This window comes from Brachyhypopomus gauderio, unplaced genomic scaffold (genome assembly GCF_052324685.1).
Source record: "Brachyhypopomus gauderio isolate BG-103 unplaced genomic scaffold, BGAUD_0.2 sc57, whole genome shotgun sequence".
Taxonomy (NCBI): domain Eukaryota; kingdom Metazoa; phylum Chordata; class Actinopteri; order Gymnotiformes; family Hypopomidae; genus Brachyhypopomus; species Brachyhypopomus gauderio.
This window is the reverse complement of record NW_027506880.1, coordinates 765,107-791,878: the sequence shown is the minus strand read 5'-3', so window position 1 is coordinate 791,878 and position 26,772 is coordinate 765,107. Positions and strand designations below refer to the sequence as shown.

The 26,772-nt window shown below is 45.4% G+C and overlaps 1 protein-coding gene across 2 annotated transcripts; it reads right to left on the bottom strand.

The window, feature by feature from the left end:
• Positions 1-734: 734 nt before the first annotated feature.
• On the bottom strand, positions 735-26,709 carry ppp1r9bb (protein phosphatase 1, regulatory subunit 9Bb). Of its 2 annotated transcripts, none has more exons than XM_076987899.1 (10): positions 24,906-26,709; positions 10,020-10,152; positions 8,385-8,505; positions 8,124-8,228; positions 6,870-7,005; positions 5,755-5,910; positions 5,589-5,642; positions 5,206-5,435; positions 4,612-4,708; positions 735-2,509 (listed from the first exon to the last, which is right to left on the bottom strand). In XM_076987899.1, exons 1-10 carry the CDS (start codon positions 26,247-26,249, stop codon positions 2,456-2,458), a joined length of 2,430 nt encoding a protein of 809 aa, XP_076844014.1. In that variant the 5' UTR covers positions 26,250-26,709; the 3' UTR covers positions 735-2,455. The 2 variants fall into 2 exon arrangements, with proteins under 2 accessions (XP_076844014.1, XP_076844015.1); XM_076987900.1 differs by having other exon boundaries at positions 4,618-4,708.
• Between the last annotated feature and the right edge of the window lie 63 nt (positions 26,710-26,772).

Sequence of the window (26,772 nt, the reverse complement as noted above, 5' to 3'; positions counted from 1 at the left end):
CAGCAGTTGAGTGTCTGTCATTCTATCAAGCTAATTCCTTGTCGATCACATAATGAGGAAGACTTCTCCCTGTGAGGATCTAAATGGAAGAGCCCCCCAATGGCCTTTCCACTGACAACCTACCACAAAACAGCAGTTGTTTGTGTCATCCTATCAAGAAGAGTGTTTTTGCCTGGTATCGAACCAGAGACCTTTCGTGTGTGGGGCCAACGTAATGACCACTACACTACAGAAACCTCTACTGTCACATGTAATCGCATATCTCCCATGGACTTTTACTCATTCTTTCCGAGCAAGGAATTCATCTGGTCAACACTGGCTAAGCTGTACGTCTACTCTCCTTAAAGACAAAACATTCACCTAAAGGGAACATCTCCCCGATGGCCTTCCCATAGGCATCCTAGCAAAAAATGGCACTTGTGTGTCTGGCATCTGATCAAGAAGCACGTTTCTGCCTGGTATCGAACAAGGGACCTTTCACGTGTTAGACAAACGTGAAAAGCCACTACACTACAGACAACTCACTTAGTAGTGTTGTGCACATTTCTCGTGGGCTTTTCCTCACTCTATCAGAGCATGGAAGTCATCATGTCAACACTGGATATGCTGTAGGTCTTCTCTTCTTTAAAAAGACTGATCCAGGGGGTAAGCATATTCACATCTTCATCATAGAAACACGTGATCATCACAGGATCTTTATCACAGCAATGTCACCAGACAACACTCACCGAAAATTCACTGTTGACCGTTTATTTCAGAAAAGTACGTTAACAAAAATTTTTTTGACCTGCTCAGTAAAAGCCCCGCCCCTTTTGCTCCTTTAGTACACGTCCAGTTTCTTGTAAACCACTGCTCAGGGACTAATGCTGAAATCTAAAGCACTACTTCACAAGCATTTATAGTTCCAGTTATTTTCACATGTATTGCATGGATACATTTTCACAGATATTCGTACTGCTGTGCTAATTTGGACATTTTTCACTGTTTCTTGACAATCACTTAACCATTATTGCAGCTAGTATAAGAGCTGTGCCCAACATCTCAGCAAATATCCAATACTTCATACTGTGCATTAGTTGTTCAACCATCATGAAAAAAATCCTTATCATCGTCTTTCCTTACAGGCTTCTGTTGTGAAATGGGATGGACACAAATATTCAGCCCATCTTTGTTTAAACCATAGGTTATATAATCTTGCCAGACATGAGAACAGCTTTTATTTAAGAGAAAAAAGAAAAAGAGCTTTAGAAATTTGGAAGTCTGTCTCTCCATCATGTCAGTTGTCTACCACAGTAAGTCAACACAAAAAACCTGGCCTACTAAGAAACTAAATATAGATGAAGTGGTTGATTACTGTTTATAACTAACTTTACCTTTACTAAGGTAACAGTAACTAAACAGCTAGCATGACTAGATAACACATCAGGACTTGTATTCTTTAAGTAATACTTATATTGGAAATGCTGCTAAAACGTTTTAATAATGATGAAAACTAGCAGGGGGTAACCTGCAGTCTAGTTTTCACACATAAACCGTTTTAGTTAGCTAGAGTTTTAACGAGAGTTGTAGTGTGGAACCCTGCATCACTTCCTCCCCGCTGATATAACACTGAAAAGGCAACGGTTGGTTTTTAAGGTCCAAGCCCTGGTCAGGGTAAACAGTGAACACATGGCTTGAGAAGCAGAACCAAAATGTAAATCTTATGAGCAGAAGAGATCTGACGGATCTTTAAGGCCAAGACAGTCGGACGTCTGCAGAAACCCACAACAGCCTGCTCGTTGGGACGCTACACGTCACTACGTCACTTAGCGCTTCCTTCAAGACACGATATGTACATAATCATGATTTCCAAGCCTTATCATTCTCTTGAATTTTAAAACACCCAGTCCCACCCAGACATATGTGCTGACCAATTTGCCCACGAGATTTAAAACATTACGATTATGTTAATATATATTTATAAAGAATATATACAAATCACACTTGTCATGTAGGATTTACCACATGAAGACCAATGCCACTGCAGAAGAAACACAGTAGAACCATATAAACGTAAATGCTAAGATCATACAATAACATGTTTCATATTATTGAAAGTAAAGCAACTGGTCCAAGTTTCTGAATCATCTTCAGCAAGTTAAATCAGGCCCAGCCTCATCAGCTTGTAGTGGGTTTTTACTGAAGAAAGTCAATCGAGAGGGTAACAGCCCATAGTTGCTCTGTTCCAAATCTGTCAAACGTGACCAAGGACATGTCCATCTGATGTGTGACAGAGTTGCAGGTATAAGAACCCAAAACTAATACTGATCATAGGAGTATTCACAAAGGAAATGTTCACGACCAGAAAGAACCTTGGAGATGAAATCGTAGGGGTTAAAGTGGATCAGCGTCTGATCTTCACATATTCCAGCACCTCTTCTCTTACAGTAGTTGTGGTTCAAAATGTCATCAGTTCTTATAAAGTTTCAGATGACTTCAGTTCATCCACCTGAGACTCCAGATCAGTGACCTAAACACAGAGAAATGAGATCAGACATCCACACTGTCCACACAAACACAAACTTGTCCATTACCGTAGTTCAAAGGGTTAAATGAACCTATGTCGCGCTAGCTTCCCAAAAAACAGGTTAAAAGGATCATGTCACACAGGTTGGATTTGGTGTTTAAATACTCTACAGTCAGGGAGGGGATACACAGTACAGCTAGCAAAGCAGTACGGATGCTGGTCCTTAATGACACTGGGCCTCATTTATCAATGTTTTAGTAAAGATGTGCTTAAATGTTTTCGTAAATTAAACCGAAGAAAATATTTTTGCCTAATTTACAAACATGTCGGAAACGCCAATTTTCTTCTGATTCACATGCGCACGTTGATAAATATCAATCACCTGCGTATTCACGAGCGCGCTCACAACACATCTGATTTGCATAAAGTGACACCCCCAAAAGACCATAAAAGGAAACGCACACCCGCCGAAAATGCCAAAATGACAGGGAAACGTCAGATGAAAAGGAATTTCTCCGAGGCAGAAGTAGAAGTAATCTTAACTCAAGTGCACGCTAACCAGACATTTTTATTTACTAGTGTAAGTACCGGAGTCACAGCACCTGAAAAGGCCAGGATTTGGAAAGAAATCAGAGATCAAGTTAATAGTGTATCATCAGTCGAGCGGTATGAAGTATAAGTTTGAGTTTACAGCAAACATCACAGTCATTGCAAAATGTGGGGAAAAAATTTACTAAAACTGGAACAAACAAAAAAAGACAAATTTACAGATGCATGATAAGGCGCTGACGTGCGTTGACTGCATCATTACTGGAGGCTTTGTTTAGAACCAGTGGTGGAATACATTCATGGGGTACCACGGCTTCAGGTAGAGGAACACCATGCTTCATGGCTAGATTCTGTAAAATGCAACAGGCTAGTATTATATGGCAGACTTTCTTGGGATGGTTATGCAGGGTGCCCCCCAGTGTGTCGAGGCTCATCCCGTGACCTTTTAGTACACCATTAGTGCGCTCTATCACACTGCGGGTGCGGGATGTACTTCATTGTAGCGACAGTTCAGCCATTGCCATTAAAGTATCAAATCCCATGGGGTACTTCCTTTTATAGAAACACACTATTAATTAAAATTATGTCTCTAATTGCATTAACCTAATGCATGGATATTTGTATTAGACTAATGCTGTAGTAAGTAAAAAATCTGAAAAAAATTGTATAATTATAATTTTTATAATAATCTAAATATTAAATATGAATTGTGTGCATTTGATATTGTTAAAAATTTTCCTTGTTTGTGTCACGTTGAGAACCCCGGCCCCTCCTTTTTGGGCGTGTGTATACGTTGTCCACGTGCTTTGTCTGCGTCTATGGATATCCGTGGTTAGGGTTACGTCGTGTGATTTATAAGTCTCACCTGTGACTTGTCTCGTAATCACATGGGGCTAATGTGGTTTGTCTATTTAATGTGCGCTCGCGCAGTGTCCTGTGCTCGTCTTTGTCTAAAGTCTGCACGTTGCTGTGTGCATCTGTCGATGTTTCTCGTGCGCTATTGCGCAATCTCCGTTTAAATAAAGGTGACGTCTGTTACACAGAAGGATTCAGTGTCTCGTCCTTCGCGTCACAGTTTGTCTTATTAAAATAGTAGTAATTCAATGTTTAAAAGCCTTAATACAGAACAAAAACAAAAAATATTTTTAATGGAAAATATGCACATGCTCATGGGATGTCGTAGAATGCGATCTTTTTTCCGAACTAAATAAACTCTTATAAATAAAAACTTTCATGAATACCACATTTTTTGTGTAAACACTTTTACGAACTACTTGCGAACAAATTTGTTAGTATTTAGCTCAATAAATGAGGCCCACTGTGCGTGCCTGAAAAATGTGTGTAAAACTTTAACATGCTGATCTCCAGTGTCTTGACATGGATGTCTTTGTGTGGCTGTCTTGCACACTTCAAAGAGAAAGCCTAGCCTGAAATCTTTTTTTTTTTTTTTAGCATAGCGCTTAACCTAGCACTTAGCATAGAGCTTAGCTTAGCACACAGCATAGTGCCTCTCTGGAACCAGCAGTCAGACATTATGGCCTGCACCCATGTGCTACCTTGACCTGGAGCTGTTCCGCCTCCTCTTTGTGCGAAGCTTCTGTCTCTTCCAGAGTCCTCCGCTGAGCCGTCTGTTTCTTTAAAAACTCAATTTCCCTACATGCAACAGGGGTAGACGCAGAAGGCAGCCATTAGCAAACTAGTGCACATGATGTTGCATAACAGGATTCCACGTGGGCACTCAGGGTGGCATAAAGTCCCAAAGCACTCATTGACTTGCAAAACAATTAATTAATTAATTAATTAATTAATTAATTAATTAATTATGTTAGAGCACTTCAATGTTCTGCTGTGCCCACACTTTGCCAACCCAGTCACCCATCTGAACTTCATCACATAATATACAGCTATAACTTAATGAGTCACCACAATAGTGAACCAATTTCAGTGGAAACTATTTCCAAATGCTATAAAATACTATTTCCAAATAATAAATATTTACATATAACATGAAAGGGGTACTCTTCATATTTCAAATGTCATACTTCAAAATACAACAATAATAATCCACCATTTTCTGCCCAAAGGTTTCGAACACGAGAGCGTCAGGACCGTGAGGTGTGGTGTGCGAGCACTCTGCTCACGGCGCTCACTTCTGCTGGTACTCTTTGATGAGGCGCTTGGCTTTGCTGTACTTGCGCTCCAGCGTCTGGTACTGCGCTTGCGTCTCCTTCAGGTGCTCGTCCACGGCCTGGCACAGGCTCTGCGCCTCCAGCCAGTAGCCCTCCAGTTTCTCCATGCGTTCCCGGTTCTCCTGCACACTTTTCTCCAACTGGGCCTTCTCACCACGCCAGCGCTGCTTGTCCTGCTCCGCGTGGCTCAGCTACACGCGCGCACAAACCCACACACACACACACACACACACACACACACACACAAACGCATGCATGAATACACATAAGCATGCATACACACGAGAGCAGAGACCTTGAGCAGTGTTCTAGACAGTGTGTTAGAGCGATGGGGACAGATCTACCTTCTTCCTCATCTGCTGGATCTCAGCCTGAGTCACTGCGTGCTTGATCTGAAGCTGTGGCACAAACCACCACATTGAAGTGTCATTTGACTAAACCAGCACACTGAACAGTGTCATGTGACTAAACCAGCAGACATATTTGTTAGTTTTTTTATTTATTCATTACCTCTTTGTATTTGTGGGCGAGCTTCTCGGGGTCCACCTCCACGGGCGAAAGCATGTCTTCGTTCTCAGCTAGGTCGAATACCTCGATGGCACTTGGGTAAATGGAGCTCATCTCTTCATCCTCCTCCTCTTCCTCATCTGTGCCGTAGGCCGCTGGCTGAAGAGGAGAGGCAGATGGATACCGAGATAAGCACGTTTCCTCCATCACTTTGTTGAGTTGATCTGGTATCACCATGTGGTGTTGTAATGCATGCTGGCCACTAGATGGCACCATTGTACTTTTCGGACCTGAATGCACCACTTCACCAGCAGCAGGCTGCCCCAAACAAACCGCTCTGTGGTCTTGCCGACCTCTCCATACAATTTAGAATTTCTGTGTGCACTTGTGCACAGTTGTGCATCATTAGTGAATGTTATGAGGGTCAGAATCAAGCTGGATGGAAATGTTGCCACATGGCATGTGGAAACCCTGGAAACTGGCAAGCTAAGCCTGAACCCATCCCCCTGCAACCAAAAGACAACTGATTGGCTGTCCGGTTGGTTGTCATGGGGATGGGCCATTCTGGCCACAGCAATGTTGAAGTGACTGATGAAGGGCTACAATAGGAGATGACAGGACACAGTTAACACAGTTTATTAGTGGCGTATGTCTGCAGCTCCAGAACACCATCAGTTATGTGTTATGTGCTACTGCCTTACTACAGGAAGTGGTGTTCAGTCTCCTGTGTGGTTGTAACAGTACCATTTATACTTCATTCTTGTCCATTTCTGGCCATAAACTGGGGCACCTGTGTATGTGCATTCTACACACACTACACACAGACGCACAGTGCTTGAAGCATAACTTTAACCCTGACCAAAAATAGGTTCAGTTTCGAAATAAGTATGAGAAGCATTTTACCATGTCACAAACATTGTGTAAGTCCTAACAAGTCAGCTCACACAAGCCCACACACTTGCACGTGCGCTCACTCACTCGCACACGTGTGCTCACACTTATACACTTACACAAGTGTGGTCACGCACATGCATTCACACATACACGCGTGCTCACGCACGTGCGCCCACCCACGTGCGCTCACATGCTTGCAAACACACGTGCACTCACACGCTCACCTCCTCTTCGTCTCCTGTGTAGTTGCCGTAGCGCTGCTCCATCATCTCCCTCTGCCATCGCTCCTGCTCCAGTGTCTGCTGGATGAGCTGGGCCACCTCACTCTGCTCACCTGGCTTTTCTCGGCCAATCATGAACCTGCACACATACGCGCCCGCTTGAACCGACCAATCAAAGCACAGCTTTGAGCAGCAACAAGCTGGCAACTGTTCGGTGGTTTCAAATCTGAACAGTTAATGGCCACAAGCAGTAATTAAGACTACAAATCCCATGTCTGTGCAGTGCTGAAGGTTTGCCCCAGTGGCTCTTCTCTTCTGGTCACTCAGCTAGCCACATGCCTGGGACTGTGGGGAGGTCGCTACTGGGACGTACATGAACCCTCTGCTGCGGTTAACACACAGGCTTCTTGGAGCTGTGTTGATGACATTCAAGCTACCTGTGTCTGTCTCTATGTGTAACATTTGGAGGAAATATCTCAAAGCTACATCCATAAATGGAGACTAAAGTTACATGATTAGAGCAGAGGTACATGGAATCTCCACACCAGAGGACATTTTAAGACTTGGTTGGGCAATATTTGGTGTGCCATTATGACGACCATGCTAATCCTAACCTTCCACACGACAGACAGATGGTTCTTATTTGTTAATAATAATAATAATAATAATAATAATAATAATAATAATCTTTATTTGTATAGCACCTTTCATACATACATGCAACTCAAAGTGCTTTACAGTATAAATAAAAAGAAACATTAAAAGGAGACAAAAAGACAAAAAGAAAATGTTAAAAGAAATTAAAGGTAAAAATATTAAAATAACATAAAAAGTAAAAAAGTAAAGATAATAAAAAGTAAAGTAAATAAGATAAAACTATTAAGATAATTAGATTTAGAAAATAATAGACAACATAATGTAATAAAGTAAATAAGATTGAGAGTTTCTTAACTAAAAGCGGATCTAAACAGGGATGTTTTGAGACTGTTCTTAAAACTATGCAGGGATGAAATGCCTCTGTCTCATGTTAGCTCTAACATGTTCTTGAAGATAAAATACACATGTAACTGGGCTTTCTAACATCATGCCATAGTAGATGGTGAAGGTGGCGGTGTAAGCTGTTAATGCTTCTGTCAGTTCAATCAGTTACTTCTGTGTGTGTGTGTGTGTGTGTGTGTGTGTGTGTGTGTGTGTGTGTGTGTGTGTGTGTGTGTGTGTGTGTGTGTGTGTGTGAAGGCACGAGCTGATGTCTCTCACCTAACTGTGCCAGATGTGTTCCTCAACACAGAGGCAGCAAAGCTCTGAGTCACACCAACCAGGCTGGTACCATCTACCTCCACTATGAGATCGTTCACTTTGATCCTAAGAGAGAGATCACAGATTGTGTGTATATATGCGGCTGTGTGGGGGTATGTGTGTCCGTGTGTGGGTGTCCGTGTATGTATGTATGCATGTGTGTAAATGTGTGTATGTGTGTCCGTGAGCGTATATGCATGTGTGTAAAATGTGTGTGTGTACCTGCCATCCCTGTGGGCAGCCCCTCCTTCAGTGACGGTTTTGACAAAGATGCCCAGCTTCTCCAGGCCCATGTCGGCCCCAGCGCCCATGCCGATGATGCTGATGCCCAAGCCTTCTCTGTCTGCACAGCCGAACCGAAGCACACCTCTTTAGAACCTTACACCTGCCCTCTTTCATTATCTGGCTCTAGTTTTTCCTCCATGAGCTCCTTTCTATGTGCTGCATAATATCAGTCTAATATTGCCATGACATACTGTCTATCTGTCTCCATCTCACTCTCTGTGTCTGCATCTCTCCATCTGTGTTTACTGTGTGATGCTACTGCTGGTCCTGATGGGGACAGGTGCACTGAACACCTCCCTACTGCCCCACCCGTACTGCTGGTCCTGATGGGGACAGGTGCACTGAACACCTCCCTACTGCCCCACCCGTACTGCTGGTCCTGATGGGGACAGGTGCACTGAACACCTCCCTACTGCCCCACCCGTACTGCTGGTCCTGATGGGGACAGGTGCACTGAACACCTCCCTACTGCCCCACCCGTACTGCTGGTCCTGATGGGGACAGGTGCACTGAACACCTCCCTACTGCCCCACCCGTACTGCTGGTCCTGATGGGGACAGGTGCACTGAACACCTCCCTACTGCCCCACCCGTACTGCTGGTCCTGATGGGGACAGGTGCACTGAACACCTCCCAACTGCACCACCCGTACTACTGGTCCTGATGGGGACAGGTGCACTGAACACCTCCCAACTGCACCACCCGTACTGCTGGTCCTGATGAGGTCCTGGTCCTGATGTTGTCTGCACTGACCTCTCCCTCCACCTCTCTCGATCACTCTCTCCATCTCTCTCTACATCACTCTCCATCTCTCCCTCCACCTCTCTCGATCACTCTCTCCATCTCTCTCTACATCACTCTCTATCTCTCCCTCCATCTCTCTCTCCATCTCTCCCTCCATCTTTCCATCACATTACAACCTGCCTCTGTTCTGCAGAGACACTGAGGGTTTATATATTAAATGTTTTATGTTGAGGACGTAGGTGAAGGATCGATATTTGTCCTCTACAGTACATCCATATAAGTGTTATCTTCACATGGAGGCTTAATTCTGCATTCTTATCTACCACGAGTGGCACATGGGTCCATGTGTGTCCTTTGTCTCAAAGTCCCCCAGGGGTGCTTATCAAGTGTGGCTGTCCTCACTAAGTCGTTGTCTGTGACAGTCATTGGTCAAGCTCTCACAGTTACAAAGCACACTAGATCCTAAAACAATCAATCTCCAGTGTATTGTAATGGACAGAGTGAAACATTCATCTCAACTAAAGCCACATGGGAGAGGCTGTCAAAAAATAGTTGCTTGTCTTCATCTGACTCACCACCATTTATTATCTCTCTCATTCACTGCTTTTCCATCCGTCCTTACTGGTAAACAGTATTTATAAGGTTTATGTCTGTTGTAGAAGGTTCTGTTAAGCTGTTGGTATGTGTAGAAAGAATGGGAAATGTGCAACCATATATGAACATGGCTTGCCTCTATCTTGTCTATCCTTCTTTTACAAGTCTATGCATCATCCATCCATCCATCCACCCTCCCATCCAACCTCTCATCCTCTCATCCATTCCTCCATACCCTTCTCCAGCTCCACAGGAAAGAGGTCGAGCTTCTCTACTCGTTTTTCCAGCTCGTACTCGGCCGAGGCAGCCATGGGGTCCACCTCGTCGTTCCTCCTGTCATACTCCTCATTGGAGTAGGTCAGGAACACCTGTGGACAACAGCAACAATGATGCATTTAGAGCATCCTTTATAATTGGGCAGTGCTCAGTCTTGAGTTAAAAAATAGCAGTGTAATCATAGTGTAGTCACTGTGTAATCACAGTGTAGTCACTGTGTAATCATAGTGTAGTCATGATGTAATCACAGTGTAGTCAGTGTTATCATAGTGTAGTCACAGTGTTATTATAGTGTAATCACAGCATAATCAAGAGACCCCCCACAGGTTCAACTTGGGCTCCTGTGTGTAGGATTGTTCTGTGTGGAGTAGGGTTGTTCTGTGTAAGGTAAAACTGTTGTAGTGGGTAGAGTTGCTCTGTGTTGAGTAGAGTTGTTCTGTGTAGGGTAGAGTTGCTCTATGCAGGGTAGAGTTGTGCTGTGTAGGGTAGAGTTGTGCTGTGTTGAGTAGAGTTGCTCTATGCAGGGTAGAGTTGCCCTGTGAGGGTCAGATCTGTGTAGGACAGAGCTCCTCTGGGATGAGGCATCACAGGTGCTAAGAGTTGCACTGGAATGTGTTTTGATCTTTAGAGGAACTTCACAGATGTGCTACCAGCTTAAACAACCCTGCAGAGCTGCATGTCTCCAGCAGTGTCAACCATTACGACACACAGAACACACACACACACACGTTCATAAAAACACACAGAACACACACGTTCACACAAACACACAGAACACACACACGTTCACACAAACACAAAGAACATACACTGTAAAAAAAAACAGTTTTTTTACAGGTTTTTCCCAATAAATTTTACAGTTTTTTCCTGTATTTTAAAATGACAGGGAAAGTGTATTACAATTACCAGAACAAACTGTTTATTTAAAAATGTCATGTGATTTAACAAGAAAAATCTGTATAAATTAAATACATTATAAATCTGTTTTTTAACAATTCTTAGATAATAATTTTAACTAAACAAACTGTAAAAAGAAAGTAATATTGATTAATCTTAATGAGACAAAGTAATAGAATCTTCTGGAATTAATTTCAAGGAAATATTACAAGACAACATTGATGCATGTTTTAATTTAAGTTTTGACATGTTAAATATGTGATTTTCATGTTATAAAAGTGAGTAAAAAGTAAAATGTTCTTGACTGTGATTTATTTTTATATTTATAACATACATAAAGAGTTAAGGCGTTCCAGATCCATCTCATTTTCAATCCACTATTAAATATGCACTGTATCTGTATCACTGTATCTACACTGTAAACCCGGATTAGGTTTTAATAAATTATTTTAGTAATCATTAATTATTATTTCATGTTTCATAAAAAATATTGCCATTACTAAATAAAACTAGTTGTTATCATTATTGAGCTGAAATAGGCATTGCAATGATCATGTTAAGTAAAGATAACTGAATATGTTAAGTTTATGATTGGTAGGGGTGGGGCCTGTTTGAATCGGACCACTGCACAGTGTGCATGAAGAGTTGTTCTGGTTGTGCATATTGTTTGAAGAACCTTTCGTTATCACCCCGCTGCAGCCCAAATGCATGAGTTTTGAAATCAGTGTTTCTTCAAATGAGTATTTGCAACGTCAGCTTTCAGTGCATGTAACTTATTTAGTTAACGCGTAATATATTCTTATCGGTTCATATAGTGCTAGAACATGTGTCTGGCATTCCTGTCCGATCATAGTTTAACTATAACCGTAGCGTTGAAATGTGTGTTCTGACGGTTCGGAGTTTATGGCTCATTTTAACTATTAATGTTATATATATTTTTATATTGAAGCGTCGGTCCAATGGGGGACGGCTGTAACGTGGCTCGCGCCACGGAGCGAGGAGACGGACACAATCGCTGAGAAGAGCGAGATTTATTGCAGGGCATTCCACAATCGTCATCGTAGTGGCAGGCAGGGGTCATAACAGGAGAGCCATCAAGGTTGGACAGGTACAGGGGCATAACGACACGGAAAGCAACAAACGACAGCAGGGCAACACGAAACTGAGAAACACATAAACGGTCAGACATCCAAAACAACCGACAACCAGACTGGGGAAATACAGGGACTATATGAACACTGAACTAAACTAGGAACAGGTGGGGACGATTATGACAGGGGCGTGGCGGACAATCAGGGAATCTCAGAGACAACGAGCGGGGCAGGGTAAACAGGCACGGAACACAGACACGAGGGAACCCAGAGTGGCAGCCACGAGAGGGGGCGTTGCCCTACGTGACAACGGCGCTACTTCCCATGAGTCTCTGCGACTCCGGTATCGTTATCTGTTAATGTGATGTCTATGCATGTGTTGATTAATTGTGTACTTGATTATGTGCATTACTTGGTTTAAGTCCCCCTTCATCAATTTATGTAGTTGTACTGTGTGAATTATTCTATGCCATGTTTGTGTAGTGTTGTCGTGTTATTGCCGTTCTCTCATGTTTTGTGTCTAAATTAAGTCTCTTCTGCGTGATCGTGGGGTCTGGCGTGATTATGTTGTTGAGGCAGTTTGAATTTAAAAAGCCTTGTGCTGCGGTGGATCTGTTTGCTACCTCTCCTTCCTACACCACACTGCAATATTGTTATAATTGAATGTGAACTAGAGTAAAGACCACATTCAATTTTAGGAATATTTCCTTTAAAATGACAGTGTTGCATGTTAAGTGTTATAATCACCGTTTTTTTTACAGTTTATGTATGTTTTTTAATTTACAGTACTTATCTGTTTTTTTACATAAACTGTAAAAAACCGGTAATTTTCTGGAAACGGGGGCGCCAGAAAATTGCCGTTTTTTTACAGTTTATGTATGTTTTTAAATTTACAGTACTTATCTGTTTTTTTACAGTAATTTTCTGGCGCCCCCATTTCCAGAAAATTACCGTTTTTTTACACTTTTTTTTTTACAGTGTACACACATTCACACAAACACACACAACACACACACAATCACACAAACACACAGAACACACACATTCACAGAAACACACACACATACACATTCATATAAAAACACAGAGAATACACACATGTTCACACAAACACACAGAATGCACACACACACACATTCAAACAAAAACACAGAACACACACACACACACATGTTCACACAAACACACCCATGTGAGCGCACATACACATTCACACAAAAACACAGAACACACACGTTCACTCAAAAACATAAAACATAGATACACACACTAGGGTTGTCCCGATCCGATATTTGGATCGGATCGGCCGCCGATATTAGCAAAAAAATGCGTATCGGTATCGGATCGGCAGACACGAGAAAATGCCGATCCAGACTCCCGATCCAGTTTTTTTTAAGTCCGATCCCGGTTTTCCTGCGCACCCATTTAGATAATCCATTCCAGTTTTTGCTAGTGAGAGTAAAATCCGGTCCGCATTTTCCAGCACACCTTCAGCACACGAGCGTAGTTTCTGCCCCAATTTAGCTCCGTGGCATCTCGGACCGCCGTGTAAATTTGAAGTTATCGGTCAGTTGTGTGGGATTATTTTACCTTAAAGGATGACAAAGACGAAGAGGTAGAGTGCAACATATGCCACAGTAAAGTAAAGCGTTGTGGTAAAGCTGTAAGAACTTTTAATACCACCAATCTAATCAAGCATTTAGCGAAATACCACCATAAACAACATGACGAGTTTCTAATGAAAACCGAAGACAAAAAGAAAGGTCCTACACAACTAACACTGGCAGAAACGTTTGAATTGAAGGGAGTGTATAGATGGGGATGGAGCAGCAAAGTGTGGAGTAGAAGGCATTTTGCTTTTAATTAGTTTACGATATGTGCACGGATTTTTTTTTAAGCTTTGGTTTACACTTGTTCAAGAGCACTGATGGATGTTAATGTTAATAATAGACTATTTTCCACTCAGGTTGTGTTTTTTTTTTAAATATAATTTACAATATTATTTGCACTTGTGGCTTTTTAATCCTTGGTTTACTGATGCTATTTCTGTTTGTTATTTAATATTTTGTCTATTTTGAGTTTATTAATTGCTAAATAAACAGGTCAGTTTCTCCTTACCAACCATTGTGTATTATTCAAACACACCTAATTCAGCTGGCTACTTGTTATCAAGAGTAAAACGCTTTTCAACATGAGTTTGACAACAAAGTAAATTGGCTAAATAACTTTAAACTTTAATACATGCTCGGATAGGCCGGTATCGGCCGATATCGGTATCAGATCGGAAGTGCAAATAAATATCGGTATCGGATCGGAAGTTCAAAAAGCTGGATCGGGACATCCCTAACACACACACACACACACACGCACATACATGTGATTACACAAATTACACAAATAAGCAGGATAATGTATATAAGCCTACTGCAACAATCTGGAAGTGCTCTGAAGTCTAGATTCAGATCAGCCAGAGCTTGCCGGCAGCAGAATAAGCTCTACAGCCTCTACCCAGCCAGTTGAGGCTCTGTCGTTAAGTTAAACCATCCTGTTCCAACTGCTTTGCATAATCACTGCAAAGACCTCAGCGACTACTGTGGCCATGTCACCATGACAACAACCCAGCTCCCTGACTGACGGTGTGTATTAACACGCGTATTTGTTGTGATGCTGATATCATTTCCAGATCTATCAGTAAGCTAAAATAAAACAACTGTTAACAAAGCTGTTGCAATGTGTCATCTGAGTGCGTCCTGTGGTGATTGAAATGGGCGTTATGTCTTCACTGATCTGAGTCCTCAGTCTGCTACTCATCTGTGTTCTCCATATCACACAAAATATATTTGCACTGAATATGTTGAAGAACAGTGAATTTGAATGTCACAATTTGACAAAAGTTCACACATGAACTCCTGTTTCACACAAACTACCACTTACACATTACACACACACACACGTGTGCTTACTGACAAGCACAAAGGTCTTTTTTTATATGGAAGGAACAGTGCATCGTGAATAACCTCCATGAATAACCTTCCTGTCTTTGTTCGGATCTCAGATATGCTCAGATATAGTATGACTATTTAAAACATGTCGTTTTTAATTTGTGAAGCCTACCATTTTAGATCTGTCGGCTTATGGGCAGTGAGTGTTTTGGTAAACTAGGATGTCATACCATGACTTCACCTCTTTTTTTTACAGTTGTGTATGTTGACTGAAAGCTGGGATGTGCTGATATTCTAACAAGCCTTCAGGGCTGTTACCTGACTCTATCCTATAGTGTGTAAGGAGTCCATCCTCCTATACTACACACTGTGGGATTTGTCCGGGTTAATTAGCCTTCTCTTTCTGCTGTAGTACTCGCAGATGTCACTGTAGGTGTGTCACTGTAAGTGTGTCGCTGTTGGTGTGTCACTGTAGGTGTGGCCAAGCCTTGACTCGTCTCCCCTGTTGTGGCTCCTCCCACACGCTGAGGCTTTCCCCTCCTCAGACCCCCACCTGCACCATCACCACACCACCTGCCTCTCCGCCATCTTGGCTCCCTCCCCTTTCCAGAGTATGGGGAAGTCTCTAGGCTGTCTCTGCTAAGGTGACTGTCAGGCAGCCATTTCTGGGCTGTCCCTTTGCCACATGTGGTTCACTGAGGGACGGACTGTCTGGTGTGACGAAGGCTGAAGACAACCACCCTACCAGGGACTCGCATCCAGGTCCGAAAGGAGATCAACAGGAATTCTGACCACCAGACCAAAGAGCCAACTGCCTGGCATAGCAGCCATAAACATCCCTCACAGGGACGTTTTCCTTTGCTCATTTGTCCTCTTTGGGTTGCTGTCTGGGAGATGGGATGTTTGCTTCAACAAATTCTTCTGCAGTCTTTTTTTTTTGCATGGGAACAATAATATTTCTATGAGGCCCAGAATACAATATATTGTGCAAGCTCCCTGTGTCTAAGCAGATAGACTAGACTTATCAACCATAGCCAAAGGTAAATGGCTGAACATACCCTTAAAGCTCCAAATATGACTGTCCTTCAGAGGAACGCACAGAGCATGCAGCCGACCATCCATCAAAGGATCACACAGAACATTCTGAATGGACACAGGTCCATTCTCATGAACCACGGTAATGTCCAACAACACACAAGGTAATGACAACAGACAAGACAGAAACGTCTTCCCCAACAGTGCCATTTGCTTTTTATCTTGCCGTTATGTGACTCAACACCTACGACCATGTGACCAATCACAGCAGTTTCTGCTTGTACAAACACAATTCTTGAATGATTTTACGGGTCCTGGTTTTAGTGAAGGCATATTTTGGCATTCAGTTGCCAAGCTGATATTTACAGCAATAAACCATGTAATTATATAATTGTCAGATGTCCAGGGTGAAAGTCTGCAGGGAGTAATGGGTTCTTGGGAAACAGGGTCCATCTGTCCACTGGGGTTACATAAGCATTAAGATGGTGTTTCTCTCTTAAATCACTTTTAAGTCCCACAAACATAAGGCAAGCAGTTTGCAACAATATGACCTTTTAAGCTAGAAATCACCACCCAGCACACTAACCTAACCACCACCCTGATAAACATCCACCCAGAGCCACCGCCCTGGTGAACATCCACCCAGCACACTAACCGAGCCACTGCCCTGGCGAACATCCACCCAGCAGGACGACCAGCATGCAGCTCCTCTCTGGGACACAAACAACAGGATTAAGAGAGGGCACACAGACATCAGGGCTGGGGGGAGAGAGAGACACAGAGAGAGCATGAGAGAGAGACAGGGTGAGATAGAGAGGGAGAGAGGGAGAGAGAGAGAGATGAGAGTTCTGCAATGCTCCAGTCGTAATGCAGACAGAGCAGGTCACCACTCAGAACAGATGGCCAGGAACTCCCCAACTACCCCCCTCCACCCCCACCTGGCTCTGCCCCACTGAGGGCTAATGCTAGTTCTGCAGCATCCATCACAGCAGCTCCTGGAGTGTCTCCCATTGTCTCACGGTGTGTTTAACAGTGTCTCCATATAAGTGTCTCATGGTGTATTTAACAGTGTCTCTTTATCAGTGTCTCACTATCAGTGTCTCCTTATCAGTGTCTCACGGTGTGTTTTTACAATTGTCTCGCTATCAGTGTCTCACAGAGTGTTTAACAGTGTTTCCCTAGTGTCTCACAGTGTCTAAAAGTAGATCTCTGAGAGTATGGTCCATTTTATACTCAACAAGTTAGAAATGGGGTTACCGCCATGAGCGTTTGATAACCGTGTGTGTACTGATGTCTGCAGGTGCCCTGTGACGTAAATGCCCTCGCTGTAGATGTCCTCTGCTCGAAAGACAAGTTAGAGTTGCCTTTCCAGCTCCAGGACATGGACGTGAGGGTGACACGCATCGTCGGAGTGCCCCAGTTCAGCTCTGAACTTCAGCTAAAAGTCTTCACATGGAAGTTGTAAGGCAACATGGAAGCCATTGTAGGACTAGCAGAGTTTGATGTTTGGGGGTTGGGGGTGGGGGTCGAGGAGCCAACCAACTTAGCATGTGGTGCCTCCCATCCACAACCCACATACAACAGTGTGGTGTTTATAGGTTCAGCAGGCATGACATGACTCCATGGAGACCATCTAAACAGCTCAAAGACTGTTCACACAGACATTAGCATATTCAAAGTAGAGCTGGAAGATATGGCCTAAAGTTTTTTCTATATTGATCAATGTCAATAATTATTGCGATATAACATATAGTAAAACTGTCACAACTTTTAAAGAATATCCTTCCTTAAAAAGTGGCAGCCTGAATATCCATATGCACAGACTGCAAATTACTCAAATACACAATAAAAGATATGTATATTTACATTATGAATACCATGCCCAAAAAATTAAAACATGATTTTAAAGAATTTTCCTACCATAAAGAATTCTATCTGTGTCCTGCGTCATGGAAACACTATTAGGACATTTTTTTTTTTCATACGGGCTAAATGTCACCACTATTGAGTGTTATTTATGAGAAACTGCTTAGCGGCTGGCTAACACCACTGCTTAGTGGCTGGCTAACAACACCCTAGCATACTTTTACACTTTCTGTGTACACGACTGGATGAATGTTTTTTCTATGGTAAAACAAATTAATAGTGTTTACACATTTTGCACTGCACGTCATAGATGAACCACATCTATACGATGGACGTCTTTTCTTTATCATCGAGAGCAGAAGTCTCACCTTCATTTTCACATTGTGTGTGTGTGTGTGTGTGTGTGTGTGTGTGCGCGCGCGCTTGTGTGTGTGTGACCTGGGACATGACAGCTGGAACAGTGGAAGGAATCCTTCTCCAAGAATGTTAAAGAGGCTAGCAGCCATGTTTTCATTCTCACTGTGCAGAAGGGCCCTAATCATACACAACAAGCTCAACGTTTGATGGACTGCAGTCACCTGCTCAAAAGAGGGAGTCACCTGCCCAGAGTCAGAGAGTCACCTCCACATCACATCATGTAGGACCTTTAGGGTAACACTGATCTTCTCTCCCATGGTTCTTTTCACATGATAGCCAGTAAAAGCGTATTGAACGGGTTATTGTGTTCTGTGCTCACAGGAAGCAGTTCAGAAATAAACCTGACAGATGTGAAGGCAGGATGTGTTAAACATGCTCAAACCGTGGCAAGGAAGAAATTAAAGAGGTGTGTGCGATCGCAAGCCAACGAGAAAGTGTCCTGAGGCAAAACTAAGATGGGAAATTACCCAGATGTCCAGGGCCAGGCTTGTAAAAAGGCTGAACAGGAAGGACTTATCTGCTGTTTCCTGAAGATGGAGGTTGTCCGAACATGATCTGAACATGCAGGCTCACTGTTGGAAGCACGTCTTACTATTTTATTTTAACCACTATAGAGCATTCCTTTACAAACACACAGTGACTATTCTGGTACCGTGGGTATCCAGTGGTGTGACGTTTGGTCTCTCTCAGGCACTAGTCTGGTCCAGGGAGAAAGTTCCGGCAAAGTGGAGAGAAATCAGAAGTAGGCCACCGTCACCTTGCTGAGAGTTTAACCAGAACTCCCCTTACACACACACACACACACACACACACACACACACACACACACACACACACGACCTGATTCTTATAGGGTGTGAGGTACGACCCTCTCAGCACCACTGACAGTTCTGGGTTAAGTGGCGGAATCCTTCCTCAAATCAGCCTAAAAATCAGCACGCACCAGCAGGCTCCCATCTAGAACCGCTGGTCACGCTGGTCCACTAAAGGTCTTCACTACGGCCCAAGAGACTGTTACCATCTGTCCCCAAGGGACTGGCCAAAGAAAAAGACACTGGGGCGAGTGTAGGTGCCATTGCAAATGGGGAAACTACTTGTGTCAGGCAAAGTGCTGTTACTGATTAACAGACAATATACAAACCATCTCAGTCTTTGTATGTGCTCCAGAGAGCATTGAATAACACTGTAACAGCTATTTTGGGGGTTTCTGTCAGGAGATATATGACTTAATTATGCTCTGTAACCTCAGAGGGCCCTAACTCTCCTCTGCAGACACACGTTCATAAGTCCTCGTTGTCTACAGCTCAATCACAAAGAAGAATGGGAAGCCTTTAGTGACTGTGAAGAAATACAGTATGGGTTTTGTGCTTGAGCTCCAGGGAATGTGTGTGTGTGTGTGTGTGTGTGTGTGTGTGTGTGTGTGTGTGTGTGTGTGTGTGTGTGTGTGTGTGTGTGTGTGTGTGTGTGTGTGTGTGTGTGTGTGTGAGAGAGAGAGAGAGAGAGGGAAGGAATGGCGAAAGGATTGTGAGGAACGAGTGACATGGAAGGAGTGTGAAAGAATGAATGGGTGAAAGAAGGAAGGGTTGATGGAACACCACAGAGGGAGAGAGAGAGAGGGAAATAAGGCTTGAAAAGGAGAGAGGGAGAGAAGAGAGCAGACAGGGAGAGATGGGGTGAGAAAAACAGAACAATGCGACCAGTGTGAGAGCTTGGTCTTAGATCACCAGACTGAGAGGGAGAGAAGGAGAGAGAGAGAGAGAGAGAGAGAGAGAGAGAGAGAGAGAGAGAGAGAGAGAGAGAAAGAGGGAGAGAAAGTGGCTGAGGCTCTTACAGCCCAAAGGCAGCCCCTGCTTACTAATCCGCAGACTATCTGCTCAACCCTGCGCTGGGCAGAAGGGGCGCCGTATCTGGGCCGTTTGACCACTGGCCAGCTTAACCCTCTGGTGAAATCTGGATGGAGCACTGGGGCTTTCTCAATGAGCGTCTGAGCAGAGACCTCAAACCACCTGCTCCACTTTGTGGTGAATCCATCAGCAATGCAGAAAGAGCTACTCTGCTACCCTCTTGTGCACAGGGTCTTGAAACGCTGCATGAGTTTATGTTGCTTAGTGTAAAAATTGTATTTACTTTATTTTACGAGGTTTTAATAATGGTGTTCTTACATTATTATAAGCCCTTTGTTTCATTGTTTTTCATTTGCGCCTCCTTAGACACTAACTATGAATTTGATATTCAAAAAGCAAAAACAAATGTAATACACATTTTAAATGCAAAAGGCAGCACATCCACTCATTCACCCCATAACACCTACATACACTCATTCACCCCATAACACCCACATACACTCATACACCCCATAACACCTACATACACTCATTCACCCCATAACACCCACATACACTCATTCACCCCATAACACCCAAATATACTCATTCACCCCATAACACCCACATATACTCATTCACCCATTACACCCACATACACTCATTCACCCCATAACATCCACATACACTCATTCACCCCATAATGCCCACTAACCAAACACACAGTCCTCACAACCCTCTGAAGAGTCTTTAATAGACAAGCAAAAAGCACCTGCAGACAGATGCAGCATCAGTCACAGACAAACCTGAGGAAAAGACTGTGGCACCTGAGCACGTCGCATGAACAGGGCCTCAAAACAGTGGCACAACAAGAGAACGCAATCAGAAAAGCAGGTGATAAACATGAACAGAGAAAACTGCACTACACTACAAAGGAATTACCGCAAGGCAACAAGCTCAAAATAAACTAACACAATTCTTTAGTTTCATTTGCAGCTAAACCTTTTTTTTTGCAAATGCCTTCGTCACTGCAACATTATATTAAAAACTGCGCTCTGGTTCCTCCCACTGCTCCTCCCTCTCTCATTGCTCGCCCCTCACAGCTCCTCAGTTTCCATTTATACATCCCTCCTTGCACATGTGGGCGTATCTCACACACTAACGCACACGTACACACACACACACACACACACACACACACACACACACACACACACACACACACACACACACACACACACTCATGCATACATCAGTCACAAGCTGGGCCTCAGAAGCATGTCACGCACTTCCCGCGAGCCGAAGTGTCATCACACACAGGCTGCGCAGACGATGAAGATGCATCGTGGTGTGAGGTCGCCTATGACAGAGTGCCTCGGAAATCTTTGTGAGCCTGAACCTCACTGATTCTACACGTTGTACATAAACGCCACGAAACTCCCATCTGGCACCAAGTCAAACACTGCATCCAGCACACACTCTCACACCAGGAGGTTTCACACTGTTATGCTTGCAGATATTTGCATGTCTGGGACTTCCTTAGACAAAAGCTGCAGGAGCTTCAGTGCTAAGGGGTTTGACTCCTGACCAATCAGAGCTTTCAGTCGTGTTTGTATAGACACGGCCTCAGGTGAAACATCTGCACTGTCCACTCAAACTCATCTAATCTCTCTCTTTCTCTCCCTCTCTCTAACTGCCTGTAGCGCTTTAGTCCAAGCGTGAGGACAGTGGGATGTGAGACGTGGGCAGGTCAGTGTTGTGCCTGGGGCCCCTGTGCCAGAGGCAAGCCTCTTGACTCTCAATGAAACCAAGCACTGTGTGGCATACACTCTCTCACCCAACCCACCCACACCAACCTCCCACCCACCCACCACACCAACCTCACACCCACCCCACCACACCAACCTCACCACACCCACCTCACCACACCAACCTCACCACACCCACCTCACCACACCAACCTCACACCCACCTCACCACACCAACCCCACCACACCAACCTCACCACACCAAACCCACCACACCAACCTCACACCCACCCCACCACACCAACCTCACCACACCCACCTCACGACACCAACCTCACACTCACCCCACCACACCAACCTCACCACACCCACCTCACACCAACCTCACCACACCAAACCCACCACACCAACCTCACACCCACCCCACCACACCAACCTCACCACACCAACCTCACACCCACCCAGTGATGGCTAAGTTACCTTGAGAAAGTAATCCGATTACTGATTACTGATTACTCCTTTTAAAAGTAACTTAGTTACGTTACATATTACTTGATTTTAAAAGTAACTACGTTAGATTACAAGTTACTTTAGTAGTTACATTCAGCAGCAAAATACATTTTTCCAATACTAACTTTATTGGAAGTGCATTTTTAACAGTAACAATGTATTGAAGCAGGTTCGGTAACCGAGGCAGAAACTGCTTAATCCAAAAATCCCGAGGAGGGAAACTTTATTGATAACGCAACCCTGGCGCGCGCAGGCTCCGCCCCCCAGTGTCACTTAAAAGGGCAAGACTCGCCGTGAGGAGTAGGAGTCACAGTATCTCCTGACATTACGTTTGTGTAGCTGCGCGGTATTATTTGTAAATTTATTTGTAAACGTAATACAAGCGAACTGGGGTGGGTTTCCCGAAACGTTCGTAGCGCCAAGTACTTCGTAACCTCGTATGAAGCTACGAACGTTTCGGGAAACCCACCCCAGTTCAGTCAGACAGCTTGTGAAACGAAATACCATTACAATTTCAAGCATTTTAAAGTAGGCGACGTTAGTCAAAATTCCAGCACTTTTCAAACGTGGAACACAAAGCAACATTAAAATTCATCAGGTAAATGTTCCTTCCCCTGTTTTTGAGGGGTGTTTCTTTATACTACCACATATCGTTACGGGAGGACACAGCAAAGAATGACTTGTAAAACGTGCTCGCGCTCTCACAGGGTCGCGCGCAGCGTGCGGAGTCGAGCGCTATGGTCAGACGCAAAAGTAGAACTGAGCCAAGAAGAAAGCAAAAATATATATTTTACTAGGGAAAATATAAATAGTAACGCACAGTTATTTGGATAAGTAACTTTAATCTGATTACTGGACTGGAAATAGTAGCGCGTTATATTACCCGTTACCGAAAAAAGTGGTAAGATTAGAGTAACGCGTTACTAAGTAACGCGTTACTGACATCACTGCACCCACCCCACCACACCAACCTCACCACACCCACCCCACCACACCAACCTCACCACACCAACCCCACTACACCAACCTCACCACACCAACCCCACCACACCAACCTCACACCAACCCCACCACACCAACCCCACCACACCAACCTCACCACACCCACCCCACCACACCAACCTCACCACACCAACCCCACTACACCAACCTCACCACACCAACCCCACCACACCAACTTCACACCAACCCCACCAACCTCACCACACCAACCCCACCACACCAACCTCACACTCACCCCACCACACCAACCTCACCACACCCACCTCACACCAACCTCACCACACCAAACCCACCACACCAACCTCACACCCACCCCACCACACCAACCTCACACCCACCCCACCACACCCACCTCACACCAACCTCACCACACCAACCTCACCACACCAACCTCACACCCACCCCACCACACCAACCTCACCACACCAACCCCACCACACCAACCCCACCACACCAACCTCACACCCACCCCACCACACCAACCTCACCACACCAACCCCACCACACCAACCCCACCACACCAACCTCACACCAACCCCACCAACCTCACCACACCAACCTCACACCCACCACACCAACACCACCACACCAACCCCACCACACCAACCCCACCACACCCACCTCACCACACCAACCCGACCACACCAACCTCACACCCACCCCACCACACCCACCTCACCACACCAACCTTACACCCACCCCACCACACCAACCTCACCACACCAACCCCACCACACCAACCTCACACCCACCCACCCCACCACACCCACCTCACCACACCAACCTTACACACACCCCACCACACCAACCTCACCACACCAACCCCACCACACCAACCTCACACCCACCAACCCCACCACACCAACCTCACACCCACCCCACCACACCAACCGGACCACACCAACCTCACACCCACCCTACCACACCAACCTCACACCCACCCCACCACACACACCTCACCACACCAACCCCACCACACCAACCTCACCACACCAACCTCACACCCACCCCTCCACACCCACCTCACCACACCAACCTCACACCCACCCCACCACACCAACCTCACCACATCAACCCCACCACCCCAGACTGTGGAGCAGAAAGGGCCTATTGAGGAACACAACACTGACCAGCAGAAAGCACAGATCTCTCTGTCACACACACACACACATACACACATCCGCAGGCATACACACTCAAATTTCAGTGGTCCCAAGATGGCTGTATTCCATAAGGGCACTAAAAGGAACTCCCTCTGTGTTACTTAACCCAAAAGTGGTGATTAGTGACAGAAGGCTGCTTCATTTCTTCAGTGTTATGCAATAAATCAGTGTAAACCTGTATGGCGAACACACGGTTCTAGTAGCCATGCTAATAAATATGCTCCCTAAGGGAGTATGTTTTATTCAGACACTGCTCTGTGCAACTGACCTGAGACCAGCTGTGCCTCTTTTTGCATTTGTTCTCTGGGATGTAAGGTCAACAGGCCCTAGATCAGCCCTAGGCTACCTCACCTTAATAGGCTCCGAGCTGAAGCCGATCTTGCGGCTCGGGGGCAGTTCCTCCTCCACGGGGAGTCCCGGCACCTCCGTGCAGCCAGACTGGGCCTCGTACGGCTCCTCCTCGTCATCGTCCTCATCCTCATCCTCATCTTCGGGCTGGCTGCCCCCTGAGTCCTCTCCCACGGCGCTGTAGGTGCTAATGTCCACCAGGTCGGCAGCAGAGAAGTCCTCCTTCAGGGTGCCCTCGTCATCTTCGTCTTCCTCCTTGCTGAACCCCAGGGAGAGGCTGGGGTCACCCGCCACTCCATCGTCCTCTGCCTGACCGCCGTCCCTCATTTGGATTGACTCCTTGCTGGAGGACACGGTTCCATTAGCAAGAGAAGCATGTAGGTCAGCTGCGTCGGCGTCCCCCTCAGATAAACACTGCTCAGGGCTCTGATAGTCCCCGGTCCTTCTGCGGCCGTCTGAGCAGCGCGCCTGCTCTTTGTCCTTAGGCGTCTTGCACGCTCCATCCTGCTCCTGGTTTCGGCTTGCCTCGTCGTCCTCTCTGTTGGCCCCCGGGGGGAAGGCGCGCACTCTTTTAGTGATGATCTTGGAGGTGAGCGCGCCCACGCGGGCCGTGACTCCGCGCGACGGCGGCGGGGGCGTGTTGGACAGACGGTGCAGGTTGTTGCGCAGCTCCGCGGCCCTCTCGAACACGGCGCTCAGCTGGCTAACGGTGGGCGACACGGCTTCGCCGGCTCCACCGATTGTATCCAGGCTGTCCAGTGATTCTGTGCTTCCGTTAAATCGAGCTACCACATCCAAACGCCCGTCCTGAAACCCGGCCGCCCGTTCTTTCTTTAGGCAAATTCGGTTGGACGCCGCCTGTTTCTCTTGATTCTGCTGTTCAAAGATCTTCCTTGTCTCCTGCAGCCTGGATAAACTGGAGGACCCTTTCACGTCTCCGCCCTCCGTTTTCGTGTCAAAGCGGTTAACGCGCTCCGACACGGTGGCTCCCAGTTTCAGCAGTGCGCTGTGATCCACGTTCTCGTTCAGACTTCCAGCCCGAGGCAGCGCGAGGCGAACGGGTTTGCTGTCGCCGTTGGTCTTCGGCGGGGCCTCTCCCTCCGTAGGAGAAGATGCGCCCATTTGCATGAACATATTCTTGATGCGGTGCACGTTTGAGCCGTACGTGCGACCGCGGGACGAAGGTTTTGCTTTGCCATCCTGAGCATCGCCGTTTGCGGCGTTGTTTAGAATATCGTTGGCCGGTTTCAGCGCCTGAATGCCCGCCTCGTAGGCGTTCCGATGCGGAGAGGGGCTCCGAAGCGTGGTGCCAGCTGCTTTAGAGGATGAGGATTCGGTCTTCATCATCGTCTGTTAGGCTTTTCCGTCGTGGTTCACTAAATACATCTCTCTCCCTTTGGCCCCTCGCATCCAAAATACAGATTTTTTTCTTTTAAAACGTATCCGGTAACGACAGAAGTGGCACGAAATGGTTTTCGATAAATAATGAGAAACGGAGTAAAAAGTAATCAATCAATGCAGACCGATCTAAGGACAATATCCGTTAAAGCCTGCATGACCAGGGGTGCAAGCGACGCATCATCCATCAGCCGTTATTACAACGTAAACGCAAAATCCGCACAAAATGCTGCCGATATGTTCATTACAAAAGCACCAGAGAAGATTGCGAAAAACCCGAGCGCTGGTGCATCCCGGAATTTTCCCATTGACGTTTAATCCCTTCTCGCCACATCGTTTTGATCTCTTGATTTTCTCAGCTGCGGATTTCTGGCTCTCGCGCACAAGCGGCTTGCCGCCGCTGCTGTAAAAGAGCTCGCGGCAGGGTCATAGCGCGCGCCGAATATCAGCAGCGGCGCTCTCCGCGGCGCGC

Coding starts and splice junctions, on each gene's coding strand:
- ppp1r9bb (XM_076987899.1), bottom strand. CDS start 26,249: ATGATGAAGACCGAATCCTCATCCTCTAAAGCAGCTGGCACCACGCTT. Junction 10,153..24,905: donor TCAGCTCGGAGCCTATTAAG/GTGAGGTAGCCT, acceptor TGTTGTCCACAG/GTGTTCCTGACCTACTCCAA. Junction 5,436..5,588: donor TCCAGCAGATGAGGAAGAAG/GTAGATCTGTCC, acceptor GCGCGCGTGTAG/CTGAGCCACGCGGAGCAGGA.